This window comes from Xenopus laevis, chromosome 4S, assembly GCF_017654675.1.
Source record: "Xenopus laevis strain J_2021 chromosome 4S, Xenopus_laevis_v10.1, whole genome shotgun sequence".
Lineage (NCBI taxonomy): Eukaryota > Metazoa > Chordata > Amphibia > Anura > Pipidae > Xenopus > Xenopus laevis.
Window position 1 is genome coordinate 27367350 of NC_054378.1, and position 27887 is coordinate 27395236.

General features: G+C 39.4%; 1 protein-coding gene across 1 annotated transcript in view; it reads right to left on the minus strand.

The window, feature by feature from the left end:
* Positions 1–494: 494 nt before the first annotated feature.
* The window catches only part of LOC108715351 (terminal nucleotidyltransferase 4B), a 73894-nt gene continuing 46501 nt past the window's right edge, over positions 495–27887 (minus strand). The window contains exons 9-12 of the mRNA XM_018260425.2: positions 14218–14321; positions 13233–13399; positions 12148–12312; positions 495–3445 (exon numbers count right to left, since the gene is read on the minus strand). Of these exons, the coding sequence (XP_018115914.1) occupies positions 3269–3445; positions 12148–12312; positions 13233–13399; positions 14218–14321 (613 nt within the window). The 3' untranslated portion in view covers positions 495–3268. The remainder of the gene's footprint in view (positions 3446–12147; positions 12313–13232; positions 13400–14217; positions 14322–27887) is intronic.

Genomic DNA, 27887 nt, shown 5'->3' on the forward strand with positions numbered 1-27887 from the left:
AAAAAGATACATAATTATCTCTATATGTAACATAACAGCAAGATCCCTGACATAGTGCTGGGAATCAGCACTCATTGGTCATTTTTTTTTTGCATTTATAAGAAAGTTTTTATCAGTAGAATTCTCATTGGTGCATCTTCTTGCATCTATAATTAAGTTTTTGGCACTTCCACAGAAAACTAGGGGGCGCTGTGGGACAGCCCCATGGCTGGGTCTACATTCTTTAAAACCATTATAAATAGAGTAAAAAAAATAATACAAAAACTGGTAGTTTTTTTTTGCAGACATTAGACCAATACAAGCACAAAGTGTCAATGTCCAAGATATGGCAATAAAAGTATGATACGCACAATGCCACAACTTTAAGAGCCAAATTTCTGTGTTTTAACCTGGAAATTCGTCTGTGCTAGAGCAGAAAGCTATATTGCGTTCATACCACTGGTGATGCGCCGCCCCCCCCCTTTGACCCACTCTGACACTGATGTTTTAAGTGCGGAGTGGGAGAGGGGGGCAGCATCAGGGCTGCTGCCAGGATTGCCCCTGACTGATGCCTACAGATCAAACTCTCCTGTGTCTGCAGGATGGCTTGGCTGACAAAGGAGTGGGCAAAAATGACTTCAATAATAATATTTAAAACAACTTTTAGCTGGATAAAAAAAAGGTGTTCAGTATCTGTGCCAAAAGGGAGTGTTACTAAATACTGACTCATTAGGGTGTTCTTTTTCACAGTTACTATTTTCTTTGTACCTATGTTTAGTATTATCTGCAAAATAAAATGTAATTTAGCATTAATATTTATAAAAAGTGCCCAAGCTTTTCAAATCAATTATGTCACATACCCAGATGCACACACACACACACACACACTGTAGACACTACATTTTGAGTGACTAACTTTTGTCTACCACTTACTAATATCTAAACAATAAGACATTTCCATAAATTGTCTTATCAATTGAAGATTGTGTGTGTATGATTATAAATCCTAAAATATGCTTTGTTTGCAAGCAATATGAAAACCAAGATTATTCCCACAGTTTATTATAACTTTCAATTAGTTGATCAGATTTGTGTAGAGGTATATTTACTTAACAACAATTAAAGAGCAGACAGTAGTAACCCCCACTATCAGATTCTTTTATTCTAAAATTGATTTAAAATTGTACAGTACCCTTAAGGTGCATCAATCAGGGAAAAGCGCTTTGTGCACAAAGTGCTTTTCACTGATTGATGCACCTTAAGGGTACTGTACAATTTTAAATCAATTTTAGAATAAAAGAATCCGATAGTGTGGGGGTTACTACTGTCTGCTCTTTGTTAAGCAATAGGAAAAGTGATTTAAATTATACACAATGAACCTCAGTCTAAAATGTCTCTGATTTCAGATTCTAAGAACAAACTAGCTCAATAGTTTCTACTGCAGGGTTTAACATTTGTATGGTTTGGGTGAAGTTAAATATTGATTTTTCTTTTTTTTAAAGATGCTGAAAAATGATTAATTTTGCAAGTGTCCAGTAACTTAACCAGCATCCAGGGCCCTATCTTGCTCACGCAGTGCATTTCCTTGGAGCAACGATGCTGTGTGGACAGCACACATGGGCCCCATGGGTGGGAGGCAGATCCTGGTGCAGTCACTCCTGCATTTACCACACATCTTCTTGTATGCCGCACATTAAAGCACAATATAAAAATATAAAAAAATGTTTGTTTGCAGCTGGCTGCAAAGTTGTTTCCTACTACTATGCAATTAAAACAAACAGTAACGTGGAATATAAAGTGCAGTTCGTCTAAGTTTAGATACCCATAGCAACCAGTCAGATGTTTGTTTTCTGGCTGTGAGCACACAGTCTGAAGAACTCCGCTGCCCTCACCCTTCTCCACTGAATTGAATCTGATCAGCCTGCATGTGCACACACATAGTGGAGCTGAAGCTAAGGTCAGCCTGCAGATGTCTCCTTTTCCATATTTGGGCTGACCTCAGCTTAAGCTCTGCTGTGTGTGTGCGCACACAGGCATTCAAATCAATGGAACAGGGAGCAAATCTGCAAAAAATATGCAGATTGACAACAGCTGGAGCCTTCAGCCTGTGTGCCCATAGCCTTAACCCTACATGCAGATGATTGATTTGTTACTAGACCAGTAGCAAAAGTTGCACTATTACATTACCCAATGAGATAGATTTTGTTTTATAACCAGCGATACATAATCTTCTCTGTTAAGAAAGGTGTGGCCAGAATATAATACATAAGGTAAAATAAGGGTAAAAGTTTTTGAAAGTTACATTGTAAAAATAAAATATTGGTGCGCGGAGATATTTACAGTTAATGAGGAGGGTGAACAAAAGAGAAACTAAATGAATGGTAAAAGAAAATGCAAGGAACACATTGGGAGAGAGTGTAAGAGGTATAACATGGCATTTATATACGTCAAATATTACAGAGTATTAATTTGATTTAAATTTACCAAATGTCCTAAAACCCAAGGTACTGGAATTCAAAAGTAAACAGAGCTTTGTATCCCTTCAGTAGTGGCATTCCAAACCACAATGTACATACAATATAACTACATCAGCAGAGGTTTGCATACACAATCATATGTTGTTTTAATAAAACAGGTATGAAACCTACATCTTTTTATTTTGCAATAAAAACAGTTTATTTGAATGACAAAGTCTCTTTGTTTTCCAAACCGCAAAGGGATAAAAACACCTGGCCATGGTCTGTGGCTAACTCTGAATGGAAGGGATTACCAATGTGAACTCATTTGTCCTGAGTCCATTTACAACCATTTTTTTTTGTAAAAAGCAAATGCACCAATACAAAAAAATGTGTTTTCCTTTATAGGATGCACAATAAAATAGTAGAATATTTAAATTTAAAAATAAATCATGCCTTAAAGTAGGGGTTTTCTAAAAAAAAAAAAAAAAAAAAAAAAAAAATACACCCCCTTTTTGTTCTGTCACCAACAAACAAACACTTTCTTATTTCTACAAATCAGAATGGTGAAGCTGACAGAAGTGCAAATATATTCTGGTTTACATAGTATGTTTGTTTTGTCAAATGAGCAAGCCATTTTTTAGAGTTTTTAAATTTTTTTTCCCCTCTTTTTTGTGGTTGCAATTCTTCATGATCCATTCCGTGGCCAGTTGGGAAAATGAAAACAAAACAAACGAGGTGCTTAAAGTCTGAACAGCTTCTGGGAGGAAGAGGGCCCAGTAACTATCTGTTCTGCAGCACAATGTGGATGTTTAAGTCTTACTCTAAAGCAGCTATCTGCACAGGTCTGTTTCCCGCTTGTGCTTGCGCTTCTTGCTGTGATATTGCAGATGTTGCGCTTTTCCACTATGTGGGTGCCGGCTTGGCACTGATTCACCTTGGCTTGTGTTGGGTTGTCCCTGGAAATTTTTGCTGGATGAGGTGGATCGAAATAATCTAGTTGTGCCATGCTGAGAGGAAGAAATGGAAATTAAACGATTATTCATATTATCTGACTACAAAGTTATTTCAACAGTCAATTAATACAACTTAATTTGGGAGGGACCTTAATACTTAAACCATCTCTCTAGGCCAAACAAAACTTTTGCTGTGTAGTTTTTAAAAAAGAAACTCTTACTTGGAAACCCTTAACATGTTAAAGGCATAAGTAAAGCAGGTCCAAAATGAGTTTTCAACGATCAACAATGAACAACAGAACACCCAGTGTATATCCTTTAAATCAGTATTTGGAAAAAGTGCCTTTTGGAAGCCCACACAATTTTCTCCAGTGACCTCTACAACTGTCCATAAATGTTGAGATTCCTAAATTTGCCAAAGTTGTCAAACAAAAGGATCTCAGCCATAAGACCACCAAAACAGTGGACATACAAAGACCCAGTTGCCAAGGAGTGCATCAATATACCAAAGCAGTCTACACATGATGGGAATCTCAAATAGAAATCTGCCCAATTTTACACAAAACACTGGTCAGATAGGTACCTTGTACACAGACCATGAAGCAGCTGAGAAATGAGTAGGCAGCTTCTATCAACTCATGTATTACTTTAAATCCACTGGAATAGTTTAATTTATGAGATGACTAAATGAAAACCAAGACATGAATGTCTTTAGCATGTTCCTTCATAACTTAATATAACATTTTTACAAATGTTGTTACGTATTCATTTTAAAATGAGTTGCCTATGCATAATGTTTAAATATTTGGAATCCATGTAAAAATATGAAAAGTTAACTCCCACCCACACACAGAGCACGTTACCCGTTATGTATCACAATACGGGATTTTAATTCTACTTGGTTCAGTAAATATGTGCTCTCTCCTTTAGAAATGTTTTTCCCACCTTCTTTCATTCTGCATGAATTAATAAAGTAGTTATAATCTGCCAATATATTCAACAATGCTGTACAATAAATGGGTACACTAAAGATACAGATTACATATAACCAACAAAAAGGAAAGAGGCACATGCCTTATGAGGCACTTTTTCTCCAAAACCATCAGTAATTTATTTTACAAATTATTTAAGTTCTAGCAGAAAAGAAATCAAAGAGCAAATAAAATAATATCTACCTCTATTGCAGAATTAAGGCAGTTCGCAGCATTCCCAGTAGAACTCCTAAATTATATGTTGCAAAGGCCTGGGTTTATACCCAGTCTGTACTAGCTGCCATCGTTTATATTCAAGGACTATAATGGTCATTCTTGTAGGAAGCTTTGATGTGATGTGAGTATCCATGTCAACATTCAGATGTTAATCCTAATCATAGTCAAAAGTAAATAAAAAAGCCCCTGGGGAAGGAACTGTTTTTTACACTGTAAATTACTGTTCATGGTTGTTCTCACTTGCAGACAAGTTATTAAAGGAACAGTTCAGTATAAAAACTAGGTAAATAGATAGGCTTTGCAAAATAAAAAATGTTTCTAATATAGTTAGCCAAAAATGTAATGTATAAAGGCGACTGAGTGACTTGAGGGGGGTGGGCCACATGGGCCATAACTGTTGCTTTTGAATCCGAGCTGAATGCTGAGGATCAATTGCAAACTCACTGAACAGTTATGTCCCATATGGTCGGTCCCCTTCAAGACGCTGACTAACTTAGAGTTAGAGAGCTGAAAAGCAGGAAGTAGTGTTCTGGCTATTATATTAGACATCCAGTTACTCCAGCCTTTATACATTCCATTTTTGCCTAACTATATCAGATATATTTTTTTTTATTTTGCACAGCCTATTTATCCAGTTTTTATTTTTACACTGAACTGTTCCTTTAAGGTTTTTCTTTATATTTTCATGGACGACCTGGGAGCTTTCAAGGGTAACCACATGCCTCACGTTTAAAAATTAGAAAAAAAATAACTACACTTTGAGCCAGTGACACACATACAGGGAAACACCAGTTGTCCCAATTCTTAAGCTTAAAGGAACAGTAACACCAAACAATTTAAGTGTTTTAAAGTAATGAAAATATCATGTACTGTTGCCCTGCACTGGTGAAACTGGTCTGGTTGCTTCAGAAACACTACTATAGTTCATATAAACAACCTTCTGTGGAGCAATGGCAGAAATTGAAAAATGTCTATATGGCACAGGTTAACTAATGGATAACAGATAACACCATTAGACAGACAGAGCTCATCTTCTATCTGTTGTGTAACTTGAGCTTTTTTTCCTTTGATTGGCTGCCCCCATTGCTACATAGCAGCTTATGTATATAAACAATAGTAGTGTTTCTTAAGCAAACACAGCAGTTTTACCAGTGCAGGGCAACACTGCATTATATTTTCATTACTTTAAAACACTTATTTTTTGATGTTACTGTTCCTTTAATGGTGATGTCAGAATCTGTAGAGATGTTAAATGCACGGTATACAAAACTCTTGTTCACAGCTGGTACAGGGTATGAGTGCTGTTTAACTGCTAGCTATACTAGCTGATGGCAACATTTTTGCAAAACGTGCTCTTGCCCAGGTATGTTAACAATTGTTGATGTTTCTGCAGATGTAAAAATCATCACCATCACCCATCAGGGTGCATTAAGGCCAATCGTCTTTGTTTGACATTCCACTGCACCTGGATTAGTCCAACAATTGGAAACCTTGAAATTGAGCTGTCCTGGTGTTGTATCATTTTTTTTTAACACTGCAATGTGTAATTGGTTTTATAAACCCTTATATAAGCATATAAGAATGGTAGAGAAAAACAACCAATAAAAAGAAAATATAAATTAAATAAATAAATAACTAAATATATATGGTGGTTGGGATTCTTTCAATATTAAATGGTTACACAGTTTATTGCTGTAACATTTTGTTAGAAATTCTTGTTCTAGAGGTAGCATTAATATACGGTTCATACATGCAATGCCGAAAACAGTAAGGGATCATTCTCATATTCTAACCATTGGAGCCATATTCGGTCGTAAGCCTCAATATGGTTTTGTAACATATATGTAATTTTTTCTGCTGCTATGTCTATTATTTTTGCTTTGAGCTTAGTCAGAGGTAAGATGGCTTTTTTTCCAGTTGCATGCAATTATGAGCAGTATTGTTGAACCTATTAGGTTTCTTTCCTAGAAGCATGTTAAATGGATCCTTTGGGAAATCAGTATGCAATATTTTGGATAGCAGATGTCTTACAGAGTCCCAATACTTAAAAACTACTATACAGTCCCACCACATACGGCGTATAGACCCTTCTTCTTGACAACCTCTGAATGTGGGTCACAGGATGGATAAATCAGTTCTATGTAGGAGCTTTATTGAGGTTTCTCTGTTTGATACACATGTGCTGCCTTGATTTGTCATCAGGCTGCATTGTGACCATTGCTTGGTTGAGATTGTTGCCTGTAAGTCCTGTTCCCAATTGAGCATGTATTTATGTTTTAAGTTCTCCGTGGGTGTCTTGTTCAACAGTTTGTAGGTTAGACTTAAAATTTGGTAGGCCAATGGTGCCGGAGTCGGCAAACAGACTCAAAGCTTGACAATATGAATGTGTTGTTAGGACATTTCTTGGCTTGCTTGTCCACATAATGGATAAATTGCGTGGCTCTGAACACTTCCTGTTGCGGGGGATTACATTTTTGAATTGTTGTTGGGTTAATGGTTTGCCCTGCTGAGTCAATGAGTCAATTGTGCTCACCCATTACTTAGCATTACACCAGGCAAATGCTTGCCTAGAAGTTCCCGGTGTAAAGTCAGGGTTGTTGCTCACTGGGATTAAGAGGGAGGGAAAGGAAGCCAGGTGATGTTTCTTGCAGTTTCTTTGCCATAGATGTAGCATGTCAGTTTTAATGGGTCCTTAAAGATCTGTAGGGAAATCTTTGGTAGCCACAGGACTTGGTTGGTTAGGTAGGGGTATATTAGGTCATTCTCAGTTTGGACCCATAGTGGGGCCTGTGAGTCTGCATGGGCTGGTACCCATTGGGCTACTCTGGCCGCTCTGTAGTAGTTTACTAAATTAGGTACCACCAGCCCCCCATTTGCTTTGTGGAGATACATTACATGTTTTGGGATCCGTGGGTGTTTGTTTTGCCAGATAAAGTTGCTGATTGCAGTTTATGTAGGTCCGATAGTTGAATAGAAGTCTGAAACAAGTACAAAATCTTTGGTAATAGCACCATTTTATCAAAATGTATTATGCCAATACAGGAGATCCGATGTTTATTCCAGAATAAGTTTCTGAGTTAAAAATTGCATCAGTGGAGGGTAATTTGTCTTGCAAAGGGTGGAAAGTGAGGTAGTTACTTTGGATTCCACATAAGGAATGAATACCTGGGAGTCAAAGTTCAGCTCTATCAATTTAATCATTGGTTTGGAGGTGTTACAAGGTAGCATTTTGGACTTCTCTGGATTAATTTTCAAGCCCGACAGTTTGGCAAAATATGATGGTATATTTACAATGTTAGGTAAGGATATAAGAGGGTTAGTTACATGAATGAGTAAGTTATCCGCAAACAATGAAAACTTGTATTCTTTACCTCTAATACTTAAGCCCTTAATGTCAGTATTTTCCCTAACAGCTCTCGCCAGGGGCTCCATGGCCAAGGCAAACAGGGCTGGAGAGAGGAGGCATCCTTGACACGTGCCCCTTTGTATCTTAATAGTGCCAGAGAGTTTGGTTGAGGGGAGGTTCAGTTGGGCTTGTGGGTATTGGTAGTAAGCTTTTAGTGTGTTGGAGCCTAGTCACACTGATTCTATAAGGGAGAATAAATATGTCCAGTTAAGTGTGTCGAAAGCTTTTTCGATGTCTAATGCCAATAAGCATGTTGTAATTTTATATTTATTAGCATATGCTTTAATATTTAAAGTTTTCCTAATGATATCTGGTGCTTGGCAGGTGGGGATAAATCCAATCTGGTCTTTGTGTATTATTGTTGTTAAAATTCTGTTTAGCCGATTTGCAAGTAGGATTCGCAAGCTAGGATTTTAATATCTATGTTGAGTAATGATATAGGCCTGTAATTTGTGGGGGTTTAAGAGATCTCTGTTGGGTTTTGGGATTACTGTTATTCTGGCTTCATTCATTTCTGGGGGTAAAGATTTCCCGCTGGTAATGTGCTGAAAAGGTTTTTGGAGTTGTGGAATGAGTTTGGTTTTCTGTAGTATAGCGAGAAGAAGCCATCAGGTCTGGGCGCTTTACTTCATTTCAGGTGTTTAATAGTATACTCGATATCCTCATAGGTGATATCCTTATTCATAATCTGCTTTATCTCCTCTATAAGGGGTCCTCTAGCTCCCCTGGTTTTCCAGGGGGGGTTAGAGGTATATAGTTGCTGGTAGAAGGTTGTAAATGTCTAAATTATTTTATCTGGATTGGAGGAGATTTGTCTGTTGGCTAATCTGATTTTATGGATCTGGCCTTGACGTGTTTCTGCCTTGAGTAAGTTAGCCAGCTTTGTCTGGCTTGTTTGCGAATCTGTAGAATTTATGTTTTGTTTTACAGATAGCTTTTTCAGCTTGCTCGATTTTACCTGAATGTAGTTTTTGTCTGGTTTCCTCTACTAGCTTTCTGTTACGTGTAGAAGGCTGTAATCTGTTGGTGTGCTCTAATGTAGCTAGCTCAGATTCTAGAAGCCGTTGTAGTTGCATTCTCTTCTCTTTTTTTTTCTTTTTTTTTTTTTTGAGAGGCGTATTTTATCAGACATCCTCTAATAAAGGCTTTGTGTGCCACCCAGATCCAGTCTATTGATGCATCAGGTGTGTCATTTTCCTGGAAGATATTTTTGGATTCTTGTGAAATCAGTTTTATACATTTAGGGTCTGCTAGTAAGCTTTAATTCAGCTTCCAATTGAGACACAAGTGTAGGGACCTGTAAATTAAGCTTAGTCAGCACTATATCATTATCAGACCAGGCGCATTGTATGTATGTGTCTTGAATCAATTAGTGAGGTAGCATCTGGGGAATTTACTAAAATGTAGTTAATGCTAGAGTAAGAGCTGTGTGTGTGTGGGAGTAAAAGGTGTAATCCCTTTTAGGGCCGTTAACTTCTCTTTAGGAATCAGTTTGATTATGAATATGAAGAAGTTAGTCAACTTTTTTTGTAGCGTGTGGAGAGAGCAGTAGATGATCTATCTAACACTTGATTAAAGGGTAAGTTAAAGTCTCCTGCCCATAGGAGCCTGGTTGGGTTCGGGCTTGGTAATTGGTTAATCATTGTTTCATAAAAGGATAATGATGAGGCTACGCATGTGGAAATAATAGTGTATTTTTGATTGTATAGGGTTCCCTGAAGTATGATGAATTAGCTGTTCGTATCTATGCTTGTACTAGTAGTTATAAAGGGAAAGTTTTTGTGAATAAGTATGGCCACTCCCCTGTGCTTACTTGTAGTGGAGGCGAGGTAATGTGTATTGTATTGCTTGTGGAAGAATTTGGGATAGGACTTCTGGGTAAAGTGCGTCTCCTGGAGGCATATTATATCTGGAGAGAGGTGTTTATACATTTCAAATGCAACCCCTCTCTTATTTGGTGAGTTGAGGCCCTGTACATTATGTGATATAATTTTTATCGACATTATCGTGTAGGATAGTGGTTAGCGTATTTTTTTTTTGGGGTGCAGGACCTCGAATCCCCAAAGAAGCTGTTTATCAATATTGTCATTAAACAGTATAAAACACACATTATAATCCAGCCACCAAAAAAAAACAGAATTAAAACACAAATTGTAAGGTTTTGAACTAAACCAGCCAAAATAAACAAAGAATAACTTTCCATTGTCGAGCACTGTGTTGCTGTGGATTCCCTCACTCGAGTGGGACCTCAACAATAGTGTTCTCGGGGTGGGGGGCAGCAATATCCTTAGCCCACTGACAGTGATCGTGCTCTGAGATAGTCATCCAACTAAACTTTCGGAGGTGTATTATTGTGGATTTTATATGCAAAAAAAAAAAAAAAGGTTTTGTTTTACCCATGGTAGGGAGGTGGTTGGTAGGGTTACCAGGTGCAAGTCAGGTTGTGTTTGGATCCACTCTATGGCGGTAGTGCCTTTGATCTTTAGGCGGTGGCTGTGAGGATTGACGTTTCAGTTGTCTAGTTGATGTTATTTTGGTCCACTCGGGATTCGGGCAGGGTGAGGCAGATGGTAAGTGGCTATCTCTCACAGAGGGTGTCTCAGCAGGTTATAATATTGGCATTCCCACTTCTGGGGTGGTGATTATTTGTTGCTTTCCCTCCCAGTTAAATTGCAATGAGAAAGTGAATCCCCACCTGTATTTCACTTTGATGAAACCGGTAACAGCGCTGCTAACAAAGCACAGTCTCCTCTTTTGGAGGGTGGCAGGTGCTATGTCTGCCTAAAGATGCATTTGGTGAGGTAAGGTGTCATTACCAGCTGCACATGCTTCTTCTAAAGCCAGGTCTCTGACCTCAACATGGTGTAGTTTGAGAACAATGTCTCTGTGAGATTGGGTTTCCGGGGGAGGCCCAGAGACTGGTGTATTCTTTCATCCATCAGGCTAGCTAAATCTGTGACTGTTTTGGGCACTTACCCTCAGGTTACCCCTCCACAATCTATTTCTTGGTCCTCTGTCTTGTTCTCCAGCTGCACAATTGATGTGGGCCTGATGTGAGGCAATATGTTTTTGATCTTCCTGGAGGGCTGCCACATGGCCGTCCACAGTGTATTCCAAATGGTCAACCCTGTTGCCTAGTTCTCTTATTTAGCGTGAGAACTCTTACTGCTGCAGTGCGTTCAGTTTTAAATAACTTTTGTACTGCTTGCAGCGCAGCTTGTATGTCAGCATTGTTTACCTGCGGCTTGGAGTCAAAGCTGTGTTCTGCACAGGGAGACAAAGATGGTGGCTGTGCATGCTCAGTTGCAACATCTGTGGGGTTTGTAGCTGCTTCTACTTTATCGCAGACGGTGGCCCATGCTGCAGGTCAGGAGGTGGTCCCAGGTTTATGGGGTCCCTTTGTTGGGTGATTTTGGAGGATTTCTCTGCTAAATATTGCTTATTTCAGCGGGCTGGGTGCGGAACTCTTACAGGCACATCCTTCCTGTTCAGCTGCGTGCATGCGCCCCCGCGTGGTTTCATATTTTGAAGATGTGGTCAACAAAGTATATTTGCGGTCCTCCTTATTAACACCTCATAATCTTCATTTTAAATCATCAGGCATTTGCTTAAAAAAACCCAAACAAAATAAAATTGTGAACTTGGTAAAAGGCAAAGTGAAAACTGCCCAAGCACATTAACCAAAATCTATTTCTTGGTCACTGTTTTTTAGACGTTGGTCAAGGTTTTCTCTTGAGGCCATTCACAAAACGTAAGAAAAACATAGCCATAATACACTTTATTGCCAGTAGAAAAGCATTTACAGGATGAAATGCGGGGGAAAAAAAACAACAAAAACCCAGCCAGAATTTAGCAGAGGTGTGATAATTCACACTATTATTAAAGGGTAATTCATAATAGCCTGTTTGCAGACTATTTAGTAGCCAGTGGACCTAGACATCTTACAATCATTCCTCACTGGTATTCTAGAGGAAGCCATAAAGCTTGGTTGAAAATCGATCATGCAATAGGACAATGATCCTAGGCACATCAGCATATCCACAATTTTAATATCCAAAATAACATACATGAAGGTCGATTTTCCTGAAATATAACGTAATATTGTGTTATTTATATGTACTTTAGTACTTCTCTCTACACACCTGGGCTTTGTTGCTGTTGTTGGAAGAGCTGATGCTCTGGATAGTTTGTGATTTACCACTGGGCTGCAAGGCGCTTGTGCATAATTCCTGATGGCCCATTCGGTTGTCGTTGGTTTGCCTGCAACTTGACTGCTTCGAGGTTTTGAATGGAGTTCCATCCGAGTCCTAAATGCACAGACATTTAATGACTTTCTTCTATGGAAGACAGGTGGTGTGTCATGCAAAGACAGCAGGCAAAGTGTGCTGCACATTGCTATGTGCTAAGCTAAAACGCTGCATATCTACTAAACAAATTATTAATATAATAAAATATAAGCAGTGACAACTTATTTCATATTTCAAACATTAAAGGGGCCCATTTGTTTAGTGAAAGAAAATGTCATTCTAAACAACTTCTCAAAATACAATAAAAAGTTTTAATATTATAAAGTTGTTTGTAAATATGCCTGCAATTGAAAGTATTTGTCTTACTATTTTACTATAATATTTTATTCACTCCTGAAATAAATTATACTAGACAGCTGATTAAAAGACCAGGAGATCGGACTCCTGTTCCATTATTTTTAAGTCAGACCACAGAGAACAGGAATACATTTCTGTTACTGCACACACTTAGCCAATAAAGCAAATCATGCTTAAGATTGCTGTCCTGGTCAAATACGAGCAGTGATAGGTGGATTGCATTCCTTCACTACACAAATTGGGCTGCTGTGGAACAGATTAGCATTTTACATTGGCAGTGAAAATACCTCATGAGGTAGGGTTTACACCTTTTCCCGTCCCCTTTCCCAGATTAGGCGGGGGGGGGGGGGTGGAAGTGGATGACATAGGGGGGTGTGTCTGTGATGTTGTGGGGGAGGAGTAATAAAATTAAGTCAGTCTAGATGAATACTGCCAGTTTTTCCTAATTTGGAAAACAGAGCAGGCAGTTCAGACCCAGGTAGCCCTTCTGAAAATCGTGTTGTCCGGGTCAAAACCGGACTGGTGGCAACCCTAACAGAAGGATGCACAAAATAGATCTGAATAGTTAAGATTAAAAGAAAATAATCCATATATAATATAAAAAATAATCATAAATGACTTACCACATCACTAGAACTTGAGAGTGTAGATGAAGAGGAGGACAAAGGACCAGATGAGTTTGAGGAGTGTTTGCAAAGTGTTTCGGCTGTCTTTTTCTTAGCTTGTCCAATGTTCTCTTCAGTTACATTATTGTTACATTTGTCCAAATTTATCAAAGTCACATTGTTTCCTAGAAAATCAGATTATATATATAGGCCATGCAAACTGCAGATCTATAAGCAGGGTCAGAATGGCCTACCAGAGGATCTACCACTAGGTCCAGCCTAGGACAATTCCCATTAGACCATCCTAATTTCCACTATAGTATCTATATCTAATTGCTGTGGGAATGGGATCTAGAAGACCCAGCCAGAATTGTATTTATTATATAGTCAAGCAAAAGCCCATGCCTAGAATGGCTGCTTTAGGAGTGCCTACAAAGAAAACTTGCATCACAACAAAATAAACAAACAAATTGCAGTCTGCGAAAGACACTTGCAACTTAATTTAGTGCATTAATTTAGCGCATCTAGGAAATGCACTAAATTAAGTTGCAAGTGTCTTTCGCAGACTGCAATTTGTTTGTTTATTTTGTTGTGATGCAAGTTCTTTCTTCGTAGGCACTCCTAAAGCAGCCATTCTAGGCATGGGCCCGGATCTAAATACAGCCCTAGACCAAGCTTGATGCTGTTCTAATGGACTACAAATGCTAGTTTTAGTTCAGCATCAATAAGACTTTTTGGCACCTCTTGTATCCCAAAGAGTGGGTCACTTACATAAGCGTGCCGCAAGTCCACTCGCAAGGAGATTTTTAAAAGTGGACAGCTCTACTGGTTAAGCCCAAAACGTTGCCTGTTTTGTGGGATGAATACATTTTTTGCCTTATCAGAGTACTGCTGGAACATTCTTTAGAGTTTACCTGAAGGCACGTGTGATCTAAAAAAAAATCAATTTAGAGAGGCCACTACACAGTCAGAAACCTATCTACATCCTAAGAAGCACTCTTACCATAGTAAGCAGGTTCAGACTTTATCTTCTGCCCCCAATGTTTAGATATCCATTCTCTGTAAGTGACAACTTCCCGAGTTACTCTAATAATACGTCCCAGGATGCTGTAAAAAATTAAAAGATCATTAAGTTGTCAAATATAAAAATTGTATTAGGGACTTTAATCAAGAATATGTGGTGCAGTTTGCAGTCTCCAGTTGCTAAAAAAGGTAAATTGAAATATATTTAGAACAGGTACAGTATTTTTACTAAAGTAGTTTCTGTAGTAACATGCAGGGTTGGACTGGTACTGGCTGTCCGGGATCTATAGGCTGGCAGGTCCCAGACACTTGGACAACAGGAAAAACAGAAGAATAGTTTCCAATGTTTAAAGGAGAACTAAAGCTTAACTAAAGAAATAGGCTAGAAATGTGGTACATTAAGTTTGGGCTTCTATATCAAGTTAAGGCAACCACAGCCCTTTAGCAGTGAATATATGTGTCTCTAAAGATGCCCCCAGTAGCTCCCCATCTTTTTTTCTGCTCACTGCATATGTTCTCTGCTGCTGTCAGTTACTGAGTTTAGGGATCGACTCAAAATATGCAGTACACATAGAATATAAATGTCACAATATAAGGCTGATTAGTAATTAATACAGGTAATTAACTACATGGCAGCACAGAAATCAGTGCAACTAGCATCAGAATTTAATTTAATAATCAGCCTTGTAGTATCATCTTAGAATATAGGCCAACCTCCTTTTTGCTTGATAATTTGCGACAACCCCTAAACTTAGCTCAACAGCTGGATTATTGCGAAGCTGAAACTTTAGGTTGCTGCAATAAGTCCATTAAATAAATTATGGCATTTAACCATATTCATTTATGGTTTAATGGTCAGTAATCAAACTTAGTGGGTTTTTTTTTCACCTTCCAACACATTTTTTTCTGTCAGCTGGTTTTCGGATAATTCAACAGAAATCTATAGTTTTTCCATTTCTTCAATTTCTACAATTTCTTCAATTTCTACAATTTCTTCAAACATATTTAGCTATTTTTGATTCGGAAGAATGTATCTTCCAAAAATATGTCTTTCTGGTGCCAAAATACTTATGTTGACCCCTCCCCCTTCATGTATAGCTTTCATATGTACACTAATAGTCCCTCCGAAGAAATGCCCTCAAGTGAGTACAACATTTTTAAAAACTGTTTGGCAATGAAAGTACCAGAAGTGCCAAACCTACTGTCAGCTGCTTTGGTATATCTATGCATATTGGGCATTAAACTGTTCAGCAGACCATTGGCATCAATATTTAGGGTGTTTTTCAATTGTATGTAGGAAATTGGGTGAGAAATGTGGCCAATTGAAATACCTTTATCACCAAATTTAGGAAAGGTTTGCGGCTTGGTGCTTTGGAGTAGAAAGACATGCATACCCAATTTGGATTCGGGGGAATATGTACTTTCCGTAAAAATATGGTTTTCTGGGGTGAACGTACTTTTTTCTACCTTTGCCCCCCCCCCCAAACTATGTAAATGTGTTGATTTTGCAGTACCTGAAATGACAACCCATATGGGGGGGGTTCTTCATTTTGGGGCCCCTATATGCCACGTGCTTAGGCAAACCTATACATATTAAGCATAAAACTGTTCAGGGGGGGCGTGGCTAGCCTGGCTGCTGAACGGCCGCATTATCTTGGAGCTACTGGGGGCACAAGAGGAAATCTCTTAATATTGGGGCACCTCACAGCCTATCAACCCCCAAAGCATACCCACTCAACTGTTAAACCGGCTGGCTTTGATCCGGATCGAAAACGAGCTCTCTAGCTGCTTCTGGAGCTGAACGCGCAGTGCGGCCTAGTCAAGCTGGTGAAGCCGCGGACTCGCGTACACGGGCCTCCCCAGACGCGAGTGACCATCGGCGCGGTTCCCGCCGAAAACTGGTAAAGAGCTTGTGAGGAGCTGTAAACTAGGGAATTTCTAACCGACCTTAGGACAGAGATCCAGGATGACCTTCGCACTGCCGTATCTACTCTGAGCAAAGATATCAGACAGGTGGGAGAGAGAACTGATCATCTGGAAAACAAAATGGCAGAACTGGTTAGTTCGCATAACCAAGTAGTAGATGCTAATAACCCCATGGAGGAAGACATCCAAAAACTGAAAAAAAAAAGCTAAAATAGCAGACCTGGAAGATCGCAATACCGATCGCAATAACGTCCGGATATGGGGTATACCCGAACAGGTCACTGCTCAAGAGCTCAATGACTATGTATGCACACTGATCAGAGACATACTCCCGGATGTTCCACCGGACCATACATTGCTGGATAGAGTACACAGATTACCGCGGGCAAAAAATGCCCCGCCTGGGTCCCCGAGAGACACCATTACGAGAATACATTACTACTATGTAAAAGAGAAGCTGCAATACAGCTCCAGAAACAAGAAGGATATCCCGGATAAATATAGCAGCTTACAATGTTTTGCGGACCTCTCCAGCTACACGCAGCAGAAACTGAAGGAATTTGCAACCGCAACAGGCATACTAAGAGATAACATCCAATATAGATGGCTCTATCCTATAAAAATCTTGATCACTAAGGATGGATCAACTACAGTGGCGGACACCCTGAAGGACTGGAACCTATGGCAGCCGACTAACACCAAAACAGGTGATAAACCTCCAAAGAGGTCTCGCTTGCAACCTGGGCAACCCAAACTAGGCAAAGCAGGAAGAGCCTTAAAGCACAACCCATCTCGGAGGAGGTCGACACAGACACCTGAAGAAGCGATAGCCTCCTGTACGAGTTACAGGGCCAGCCAAAAAGCCTTTCTTATGGCGTAAGAGACATTTTACCTATCCCGTGAGCTGGAAAGCTCAACTATGACCAAGAATATTTTCAAACCCCCCCCAACCCCTTGAAGCTCAGAAAAATTTATGCTTCTCATTGACAATTTTGACCCACAATGGAAGACCAGCAGAGGTCAGAGAGCTTCCCCCCCACCAGGATCCAATACCTTTGCAGTATTGTTGTAAATATGTTGCATTTTACATGCTAATGTTTTTGTCTCACTCTTATGTTTCCTATCTCTTTCCGTGCTACCTCTCTAAACTCTCCCCCACCCCCATTCCCCCACTCCCTAGGGGCCAAGAAAGACCGCAGGCTCTCAGTTCAGCCTGTCAGCAAAGATTCCTCGAAGGTCCATCCTCTGGTTTCCTGCAAGACCTGGCCGCCACGAAGAGTGCAAACATGGGTGAGTCCAGTCTAATTCACCAATTCCTCTACTCATCAACATGGGGATTAAGATAGTCTCACAAAATGTAAATGGCCTTAATAGTCCACAGAAGAGACTTAAGTTGACACAATGGAGCAGACAACAGAATGTAGATATTCTATTACTGCAAGAGACACCTTACAAGCCACAAACAAACGATTATTACCTGAAACAATTCCCTACACAAGTATACGCTTCAAACTATGTGAAGAAAAAAGGAGTAGCCATATGGATAAATAAAAAACTACCACATGTGGTAATAAATCAACACTCAGACCCACTAGGTCGCTATCTAATCCTCAACGTTAAGATATACGAGCAAACCTACACCATAATTAGTGCTTACAGTCCAAATAGACGTCAATCAAGATTTATTAATAGTCTTTTAAAAAAAATTAATAAAGAAAAGATGGGCCACATAATATTAGGAGGAGACTTCAATACCTCTCTACATCATGAGTTAGACACAAAAGCCTCAAGACAGTCCACACAACCACAGGAAGCATTAAAACAAGCCAAAGCTTTGCAGAAACATTTAACGCAGGGGCTGCTATATGATGTATGGAGAGTGCAACACGGAACAGAACGGGACTACACATTTTACTCTCACCCCCATTCCAAATATTCCCGCATTGACTACTTCTTTGTGGATAAGCATTCTTCTTCAAGCTATCCAAAATTCAGCTATAGGGTCAAGCACCTGGGCAGATCACTCCCCAATTGAGATATTACTAGACACTACACAAAGGATCAGGCAACAATACCAATGGCGACTTAACGATTCCTTACTCCAAAATGAAACCAACATCGAGATCTGTAGGAAGACCCTAAGTGACTACTTTCTTAGTAACACAACCCCACAAATAGGACAAACCATGCTGTGGTGTGCGCATAAAGCAGTCGTCAGAGGGCAACTTATTAAAATAGCCTCTACTACAAAAAAGAACAGGGAGAACACCCTCAGTCAGCTGTCCACTCAATTACCAGACCTAGAAACCCGGAACAAACAACAACCTAACCAAGCCACAACAAAATGAATAATAGAATTGAGACATCAAATTCAAGAAATCGAAAACAAAAAAGTGGAATGGCAACTGCAACGATTGAAACTATACAGATACACAAAAGGCAACAAAGCAACAAAATTGCTAGCTAACCAACTAAAACAGAGGCAGACTAATCAGTCAATAGCACAAATAACTTCAGACGGCAAATCCTTTACAAACCCTAAGGAAATAGCGGACCAATTCGCAGATTACTATTCCTCCTTGTACAATCTAAAACAAGATAAAACCACCCCACAACCCACCAAAGAGGCGATACGTAAATTCCTCACAGCAGCAAACCTACCACAAATACAGAAACATCAACTCGACCAGATGAATATTGACATTACTGCAGAGATAATAAATAAAGGAAGCTATACGGACAACCCCCATAGGGAATGCTCCTGGCCCGGATGGTTTCACAGCCGCATATTACAAAACCTTTCAAGACATCCTAGTACCACATCTCACAAATCTCTTTAACCATGTTTTTCAAGGAGGCACCTTTCCGGAGGAAATGTTAGCAGCTACAATAACAACAATCCACAAGTTAGGGAAAGACCCGACAGCATGTGGAAACTACAGACCCATATCCTTGCTCAATACAGACCTGAAACTATACGCCAAAGTCGTTGCTAATAGAATTGCGAAAATACTGCCCTCTTTACTTCACTTGGACCAAACCGGATTTACCAAGGGCAGGCAAGGCCCAGATAACACAAGGAAAATGTTGGCACTTATTGAAGCAACAGAGAGAAGGAAGGACCCAACTATACTGTTTAGCTTAGATGCCGAAAAGGCCTTCGACGGAATAGAGTGGACTTATTTGGACTCTGCTTTACAATCTTATGGTCTACTAGGTCCAATCAAACATGCCATATTATCCCTATACACCAAACCCTCAGTGAAAGTAAATAACATGGGATCCCTATCTAAATCATTTCAAATAACTAACGGAACGAGGCAAGGCTGCCCATTATCACCTCTCATCTTTAACCTTACGTTGGAACCCCTTGCCAGAACAATCAGGGACTCAATGTCTGTAAAGGGCATACAGGTGGCAAATATACAGCACAAACTCGCAATGTTTGCTGACGACATCATTCTGACACTAACAGATCCAGAGACATCCCTAGAAGCTGTCACACAAATTATCAGAACTTTCAGCTCTATTTCCTACTATAAACTTAATGAGTCAAAATCACATATTTTGCCGATAGGAATGACAAAAGAGAGCATACGTAAATTGCAAGCCAGATACACTTACCAATGGCAGTCCCACTCTATAAATTATCTAGGTGTTGAACTAGCCAGTAACGCAACCACAATGTATGAAGCGAACTATCCCAAGCTATTAACAGAAGTACAGGAACAATTACAGAAATGGTCCCCTCTATACACGTCATGTTTGGGTAGAATCGCAACTATCAAGATGATGATATTGCCTCAATTCATCTATCTCTACAGGACTTTACCGATAGCAGTTCCACAAACATATTTTCGCAAAGGCGCAAAGAACCATTCAAGACTTTATCTGGGCTAAACGGAAACCCAGGATTAAACAGAAATTTATGCAACGAGGAATACATGATGGAGGCTTTGGAGTTCCCTGTCTTGAAGCCTATTACCACGCCACAGTACTGGACCAAATGAGAGCCTGGAACCTTGCAGTTAAAGAACTACATTGGCTCCAACTGGAACAAGACTCCATATCTCCTCTCAAGCTTAAAGGACTCATATGGACTAAGAACATGCATGAAACAGTAGGGCAACACACAGCAAACCATACCCACTCGAACAGCAATGAATATCTGGGCTAGGATCTCTAAAAGGGACCGAATCTTAAATTACCCAGCACACCAGGCAGGAGTGGAGTTGTTAGAAACAAACATCCCAAACCTCAACTTGCAGAACTGGAGAAATGCAAACGTAACTACGGTAAGGCAACTATACGAGGGCACCCTCATCAAAACCTATGAACAGCTAACCAAGGAATATAATCTGCCAGCTCGCGATTTCTACAAATACCTCCAGATAAAGCACCTATTGGGAACCACCAGAGCGCCAAGCAGCGTCACACGCACGCCATTTGAATCATTACTCATTCACAACTCACATAGCCCCAAAGGCATAGCACGAATCTACAAACTGCTCACAGAAGATGACATGGACGCCAAACCGAAGCATTTCGAAAAATGGGAGCAGGATCTCCAAATTACAATACCCACGCCACACTGGATAAAAATGCTTAACACAGCGTACAAACTTTCAAAGTGCACAAATCATATTGAAAATTCGAGGAAACTATTCTACAGATGGTACAAAACTCCAACCACTCTCAATCAATACTATCCGAATGTCCCAAAAACTTGCTGGAGAGACTGCAAGAGAGACGGCAATCTACTGCATATATGGTGGCAGTGCCCAAGAATCCAAGATCTGTGGATATCCACAGAGCAAATCCTGGAACAAGCAACGCACTTGCGAATGAAGCTAACTCCACCGTTGGCGCTGCTAAATTATAAACTCAATGAGTTTCCGAAACAATTACAGCACCTGATCTTTCACATATTGACGGCGACCAGACTCCTGATACCTAGATACTGGAAAACGACAGAAGTACCAAGCAAAAGGGAACTAATGATACTAATAGACTCAAACCTTATACATGAACAAATGGCGCTCGGGTCCAGCAGGCATTTACAACTTAGCTCAATCACTCTGCAAATGTGGAAAGATGCATATTTCTTCCGAGACCAGTCATGAGACTACTCCTCCCAACTGAACTAAACTATATGTTAGCTTCTCTTAAGTGTTTGCTTGTTAAGTGGGGGATCTGTAAGTGGAGTTACAAACACCGGAGTTAAGTGGGGGATCTGTAAGTGGAGGGGGAGGAGAGTAGAGTCAGGCCTAAACAGATTGTGGTTGTAGGGGACTCCATTATTAGGAAAGTGGATAGGGTAATTTGTCGTCCGGATCGCTACAACCGAACAGTTTGCTGTCTACCTGGTGCCAGGGTTCGGCATGTGGTTGATCGGATAGACAAATTATTGGGTGGGGCTGGGCACGACCCAGCTGTCTTAGTGCATATCGGTACTAATGACAAAATAAATGGTAGATGGAAGACCTTAAAGAATGATTTCAGGGATCTAGGCTCTAAGATCAAGGAAAGGTCTTCCAATGTCATCTTTTCTGAAATTTTGCCTGTGCCACGTGCAAGTTTAGGAAAACAGCCGGAGATTAGGGAGCTAAATGCGTGGCTCAAGTTGGGGTACAACCTATACAGTCGTGACGGTTTGCACCTCAATGGAAGGGGGTCGGCGGTGCTAGGGGAAAGAATGGCTAAGAGGTTGGAGGAGTGTTTAAACTAGGCAAGGGGGGGTGGGTGAGATAAAGAATTATGGGAAAGCTAGGGTAGACGGGGCAGTGGGGTTAGTAAGGGGTCATGGGGGAGGAGTGAGGGGGGCATACAGTTTACCAGCTAAGGAGGTCCCTCTGTTACAAGGAAAACAGAATAATACTAACTTAACATATAATTCTCCACTAAGTAATGCAAATTTCAAAAGTAAAAGTAGTAACCTACGCTGTATGCTGGCAAATGCACGGAGTTTGTCAGGTAAAATGGGAGACCTGGAATTAATTGCATGCTCTAAAATTATGATATAATTGGTATCACGGAGACCTGGTGGGATGAAACATGTGACTGGATTGTGAATTTAAATGGTTACACCATTTTTAGGAGGGACAGAGGGATTAAAAAGGGTGGAGGAGTGTGTTTGTATGTAAAGCCTGAATTAAAGCCATGCGCTAAAGAAATAACAATAGCTGGCACTGGTGAGGGTGTAGAATCACTCTGGGTAGAGATTTTGACTGGGCAAAAAGGTAACAAAAAGAATTATCATTGGTGTATGCTATAAACCACCTCGTATAAGTGTCGAGTATGAAGCCCAGCTACTCTTGCAGATACAAGCGGCTTCACAGCTGGGTCAAGTTGTTGCTATGGGTGACTTCAATTATCCAGACATTGACTGGGGTAATGGGGTTGCTAAGACAGAAAAAGCTAGTAGGTTTGTAAATATGCTGAATGACAACTTTTTATTCCAGCTCGTTCAAGAACCTACTAGGAATAACTCTCTTTTGGACCTTGTAAGAACTAACAATACTGAACTCATCTCTAACATTTGTGTGGGTGAGCATTTAGGGAATAGTGATCTCCTTTGAGATTCTGTTGCAGAAGCAATTCTATAAGGGAGTAACTAAAACACTAAATTTCAGACATGCAAACTTTGACAGAATAAGGGCATCTCTGCAACATATTAAGTGGGAAATGCTTTTCACAGGGTTAAACACAGAACAAAAATGGGAAGTCTTTAAAATGCTGCTTAATAAATATACTTGTCAGTATATTCCACTTGTAAGCAAGGAACGTCGTTGCAAGACAAAACCTTTTTGGTTCAATAGAAGTGTTGGTGTTGAGGTGGGTAAGAAAAGACGTGCATTTAAGGCTTTCAGGTTAGCTGGTACAGCCGAAACATTTATAAGGTACAAGGAGGCCAATAAATCATGCAAGGAAGCTATAAGGCAAGTTAAAATTGCTATAGAAAAGGATATTGCAGCTAGCAGTAAAAAAAATCCAAAATTATTTTTTAAATATGTTAATAGTAAAAAAATGAAGCAGGAAGGGGTGGGACCATTACTATCAGAGGGGGGTCAGCTGGTTGATGAAAACAAAATAAAAGCGCAGATTCTGAACTCATATTTTTCATCTGTCTACACAAATGAGGAACCAGTAAGTTAAGGTTTCCTTCTTAACAGTCCCAATTCTAGTAATACAACTAATGATGCATGGTTCACACATGAAGAAATTCAAAAGAGACTAGAACATGTTAAGATTAACAAAGGTCCAGGGCCAGATGGTATTCATCCCAGGGTAATTAGCAAGCTTAGCTCTGTGATTGCCAAACCTCTTTACTTAATTTTTCAGGATTCATTGAGATCTGGCATAGTGCCGAGAGACTGGCGAATTGCTAATGTGGTGCCTCTATTCAAAAAAAGATCCCGTTCTCAGCCTCAAAACTATAGGCCAGTTAGTCTGACGTCAGTGGTAGGAAAGCTTTTCGAAGGGTTAATAAAGGATAAGATACTGGACTTCATAGCAAATCATAATACTATGAGTTTGTGCCAGCATGGTTTTATGCGTAATAGATCTTGCCAGACTAACTTAATTTCTTTTTATGAGAATGTAAGTAGAGACCTCGATTCTGGGATGGCAGTGGATGTGATTTACTTAGACTTTGCTAAAGCATTTGATACAGTGCCACACAAAAGGTTACTGGTTAAATTAAGGAATGTTGGCCTGGAACATAGTATTTGTACCTGGATAGAGAACTGGCTAAAAGATAGACTACAAAGAGTGGTGGTAAATGGAACATTTTCTAATTGGACCAGTGTTGTTAGTGGAGTACCGCAGGGCTCTGTACTAGGTCCCTTGCTTTTCAACTTGTTTATTAATGACCTGGAGGTGGGAATTGAAAGTACTGTTTCTATTTTTGCAGATGATACTAAATTGTGCAGAACTATAGGTTCCATGCAGGATGCTGCCACTTTGCAGAGTGATTTGCCTAAACTGGAAAACTGGGCAGCAAACTGGAAAATGAGGTTCAATGTTGATAAATGCAAGGTTATGCACTAAATGGCAGTGTGTTGGGAGTTTCCTTAAATGAGAAGGATCTAGGGGTCTTTGTAGATAACACGTTGTCTAATTCTGGGCAGTGTCATTCTGTGGCTACTAAAGCAAATAAAGTTCTGTCTTGCATAAAAAAGGGCATTAACTCAAGGGATGAAAACATAATTATGCCTCTTTATAGGTCCCTGGTAAGGCCTCATCTGGAGTATGCAGTTCAGTTTTGGACTCCTGTCCTTAAGAGGGATATAAATGAGCTGGAAAGAGTGCAGAGACGTGCAACTAAATTGGTTAGAGGGACGGAAGACAAATTATGAGGGTAGACTGTCAAGGTTGGGGTTGTTTTCTCTGGAAAAAAGGCGCTTGCGAGGGGACATGATTACACTTTACAAGTACATTAGAGGACATTATAGACAAATGGCAGGGGACCTTTTCACCCATAAAGTGGATCACCGTACCAGAGGCCACCCCTTTAGGCTAGAAGAAAAGAACTTTAATTTGATGCAACGTAGGGAGTTCTTCACAGTCAGGACAGTGAGGTTGTGGAATGCACTGCCGGGTGATGTTGTGATGGCTAATTCAGTTAAAGGAAAACTATACCCCCAAAATGAACACTTAAGCAACAGATAGTTCATATCATATTAAGTGGCATAGTAAAGAATCTTACCAACTGGAATATATATTTAAGTAAATTTTGCCCTTTTACATCTCTTGCCTTGAGCCACCATTTCGTGATGGTCTGTGTGCTGCCTCAGAGATCACCTGACCAGAAATACTTCAACTCTAACTGTAACAGGAAGAAGTGTTGAAGCAAAAGACACAACTCTGTCTGTTAATTGGCTCATGTGACCTAACATGTATGGTTTGTTGGTATGTTTGTGAGTACAGTGAATCCTACGATCCCAGGGGGCGGCCCTTATTTTTTAAAATGGCAATTTTCTATTTATGATTACCCAATGGCACATACTACTAGAAAAGTATATTATTATGAAAATGGTTTATTTACATGAAGCAGGGTTTTACATATGAGCTGTTTTATGCAATATCTTTTTATAGAGACCTACATTGTTTGGGGGGTATAGTTTTCCTTTAATGCCTTTAAGAATGGCTTGGATGATTTTTTGGACAGACATAATATCAAAGGCTATTGTGATACTAAGCTCTATAGTTAGTATATGTATGGGTATATAGAATTTAATTAAAAGTAGGGATAGGTGTTTGGAGGGGTTGAACTTGATGGACTTTGTCTTTTTTCAACCCAATTTAACTATGTAACTATGTAACTATGTAATATATATATTGATTGACATAGGCCTATACCCAGAAAAGAAAGAAGGCAGATTTGGCGCCCAACTGACCTCATTTCTGTAAGATGGCCCAATTCTGACTCTATTTGCCCCCCCACTTTCCCTCCCCAACCTTCCTCCTTGTTTTTCTTTTTCCCTTCTTCTCTCATTTATCTTCTACTCTTCGTTCTTCTCTTTCAACAGCCTCTGATTGGACGTTAGTTCAGCAACAAGCCAATCCTAATAACTGTTTCCTCCTTTATACCAATGCTTGACTGATATCTACTGTGAGGTTGTTCTGAAAATGTTAAAATAATAAAAACCTTTGAATTTGAAAAACTGGCTTTCATATTTGGGGTGATTTGTCTTGATTCCTAATAGTATGTGGGAAATACGATGCTGCAGGTTGGAAGTTTTGAGGTAATTTCTGAAAATGTCACCAAAATTGCCAAATTTAGGAAAGGATTGCAGCTTGGTGCTTTGGAGTAGAAAAACATGCATACCCAATTTGGATTCGGGAATGTGTACTTTCCAAAAATATATGGTTTTCTGGGGTGAACGTACTTTTTTTTTTATATCTTTACCCCCCCCCAAACTATGTAAATGTGTTGATTTTGCAGTATCTGGAATTACAGAACGGATAGCTCATATGGGGTGTATACATTTTGGGGCCCCTATATGCCACATGCTTAGGTAAACCTATACATATTCAGCATCAAACTGTTCAGTGGACTCCTGACAATCATATTTAGGGTGTTTTACATTGGTACCTAATGTGTGGCCGGTATGATGCTGTAGATTGGAAGCTTTGCGGTAATTTTTCAGAAAATACACCAATTTCTATATAAAATTATAACTTTAGGAATGAATTGTAACTTGGTAGTTTGGAGTACATAGATATACAGAACCCATTATGGATTCTCCAGAATCTGTTCTTTCTAATAATGGGTAGTTTTCTAAGGTAAACCTGCTGTTAGTGGAATGTTTGGCCTTGAAATCAGAAGTATGCAGTTTGTGGAGCGGTGCTTTGGAAATTTGGTAGTGTACTGCTTGTAGATTTTGATCAATACAAGTGAGAAATCTCCATAACACTATATATATATATATATATATATATATATATATATATATATATATATATATATATATATATATATATATATATATATATATATATATATATATTTATTTATTTGGTATTGACGTGTTCAGGAGACATATACCTTTACAAATCGGCTGTGTTCTCGTACATATAATAAATTATGTTTCACAAAGTACAATCACATATCAGAAATATATGCGATTGTACTTTGTGAAACAATTTTTTAAATTTTATTAGACATGTAGAAGCCTATATTTTTTTTATAGAAGTAAAATGACACCAAAATTCTAGCATATTTTGAAAGCTCATGTCATCCTGAAAAATACAATATATTGTCTTCCTGGGTAAACTAAAAGACCCCCCCCCCCAACGCCCTAAAAGTGAAAGAGTACAAAACGTCTAAAAACTGCTTGGCAGTAGATTTTCGCATTTAGGACAAAATGGCTGGCGGGGAAAGGGTTAAACACACGTGTAAGTTTAAACAGGTTTCCCATCTGCTGGCAGGGAAATGCTCTAACTGCCAACAGGAATTCAAGCAATAAAGCAATAGAATTTGTATGCGCCAGAGGCTTTTGCTACCAGGGTAGAGCCAGGGTAGAGAGTCAGGGGCAATGACCACTAATTGTATAATTCAGTAACTTTATAATACTGCAAATACAATGAGAGCTTCTCTGGGTATCAAAAATCACAACTGAATGCAAAGAATCATATAAGAATGGATGAAATCCTGTACTCAGGGCTCACACAAGTATAATTGTATCCAAATATGCACACTTTATGCTTACATCATTAAAAGCAGATATTTGTTTAAAATACATACAAAAAGATCAGTGGCATGTGCACAGAAAGTATCATATCATATATTACACTTACAGTACACAATAGTTTAACACATCAATTAATCAGAAGTTCAAAAAAAGGGGATCTCAAGGTCCTGGGAGGCACACACGTCTCACAAGGATTCTCACTTACCACCAATTAACCCCTAAAAATAGGGGAATCTTTGATTCTCCTAGTACCTGGTTATATACGCTATTTCAAAGGTTAAGAATTCAGATGCCACTGATCTTTTCGTATGTTTCTAACAATTGTCTGCTGTCTACGAGCGTATTTTGATACCAGTATGCTTGTGAAAGACTTCAATACAGGATTTCCTCTGTTTAAATTTGGTTCTTGCTTTTAGTTGCAATGACCACATTGGCAACAAGCCAAGGGGGGCTTTTAGAACAATTTTTTAATGTATTCTTTTATCATTTTGTCCGTTGCTTTTCACCTAAAATCTATTTGTTTGGCAGC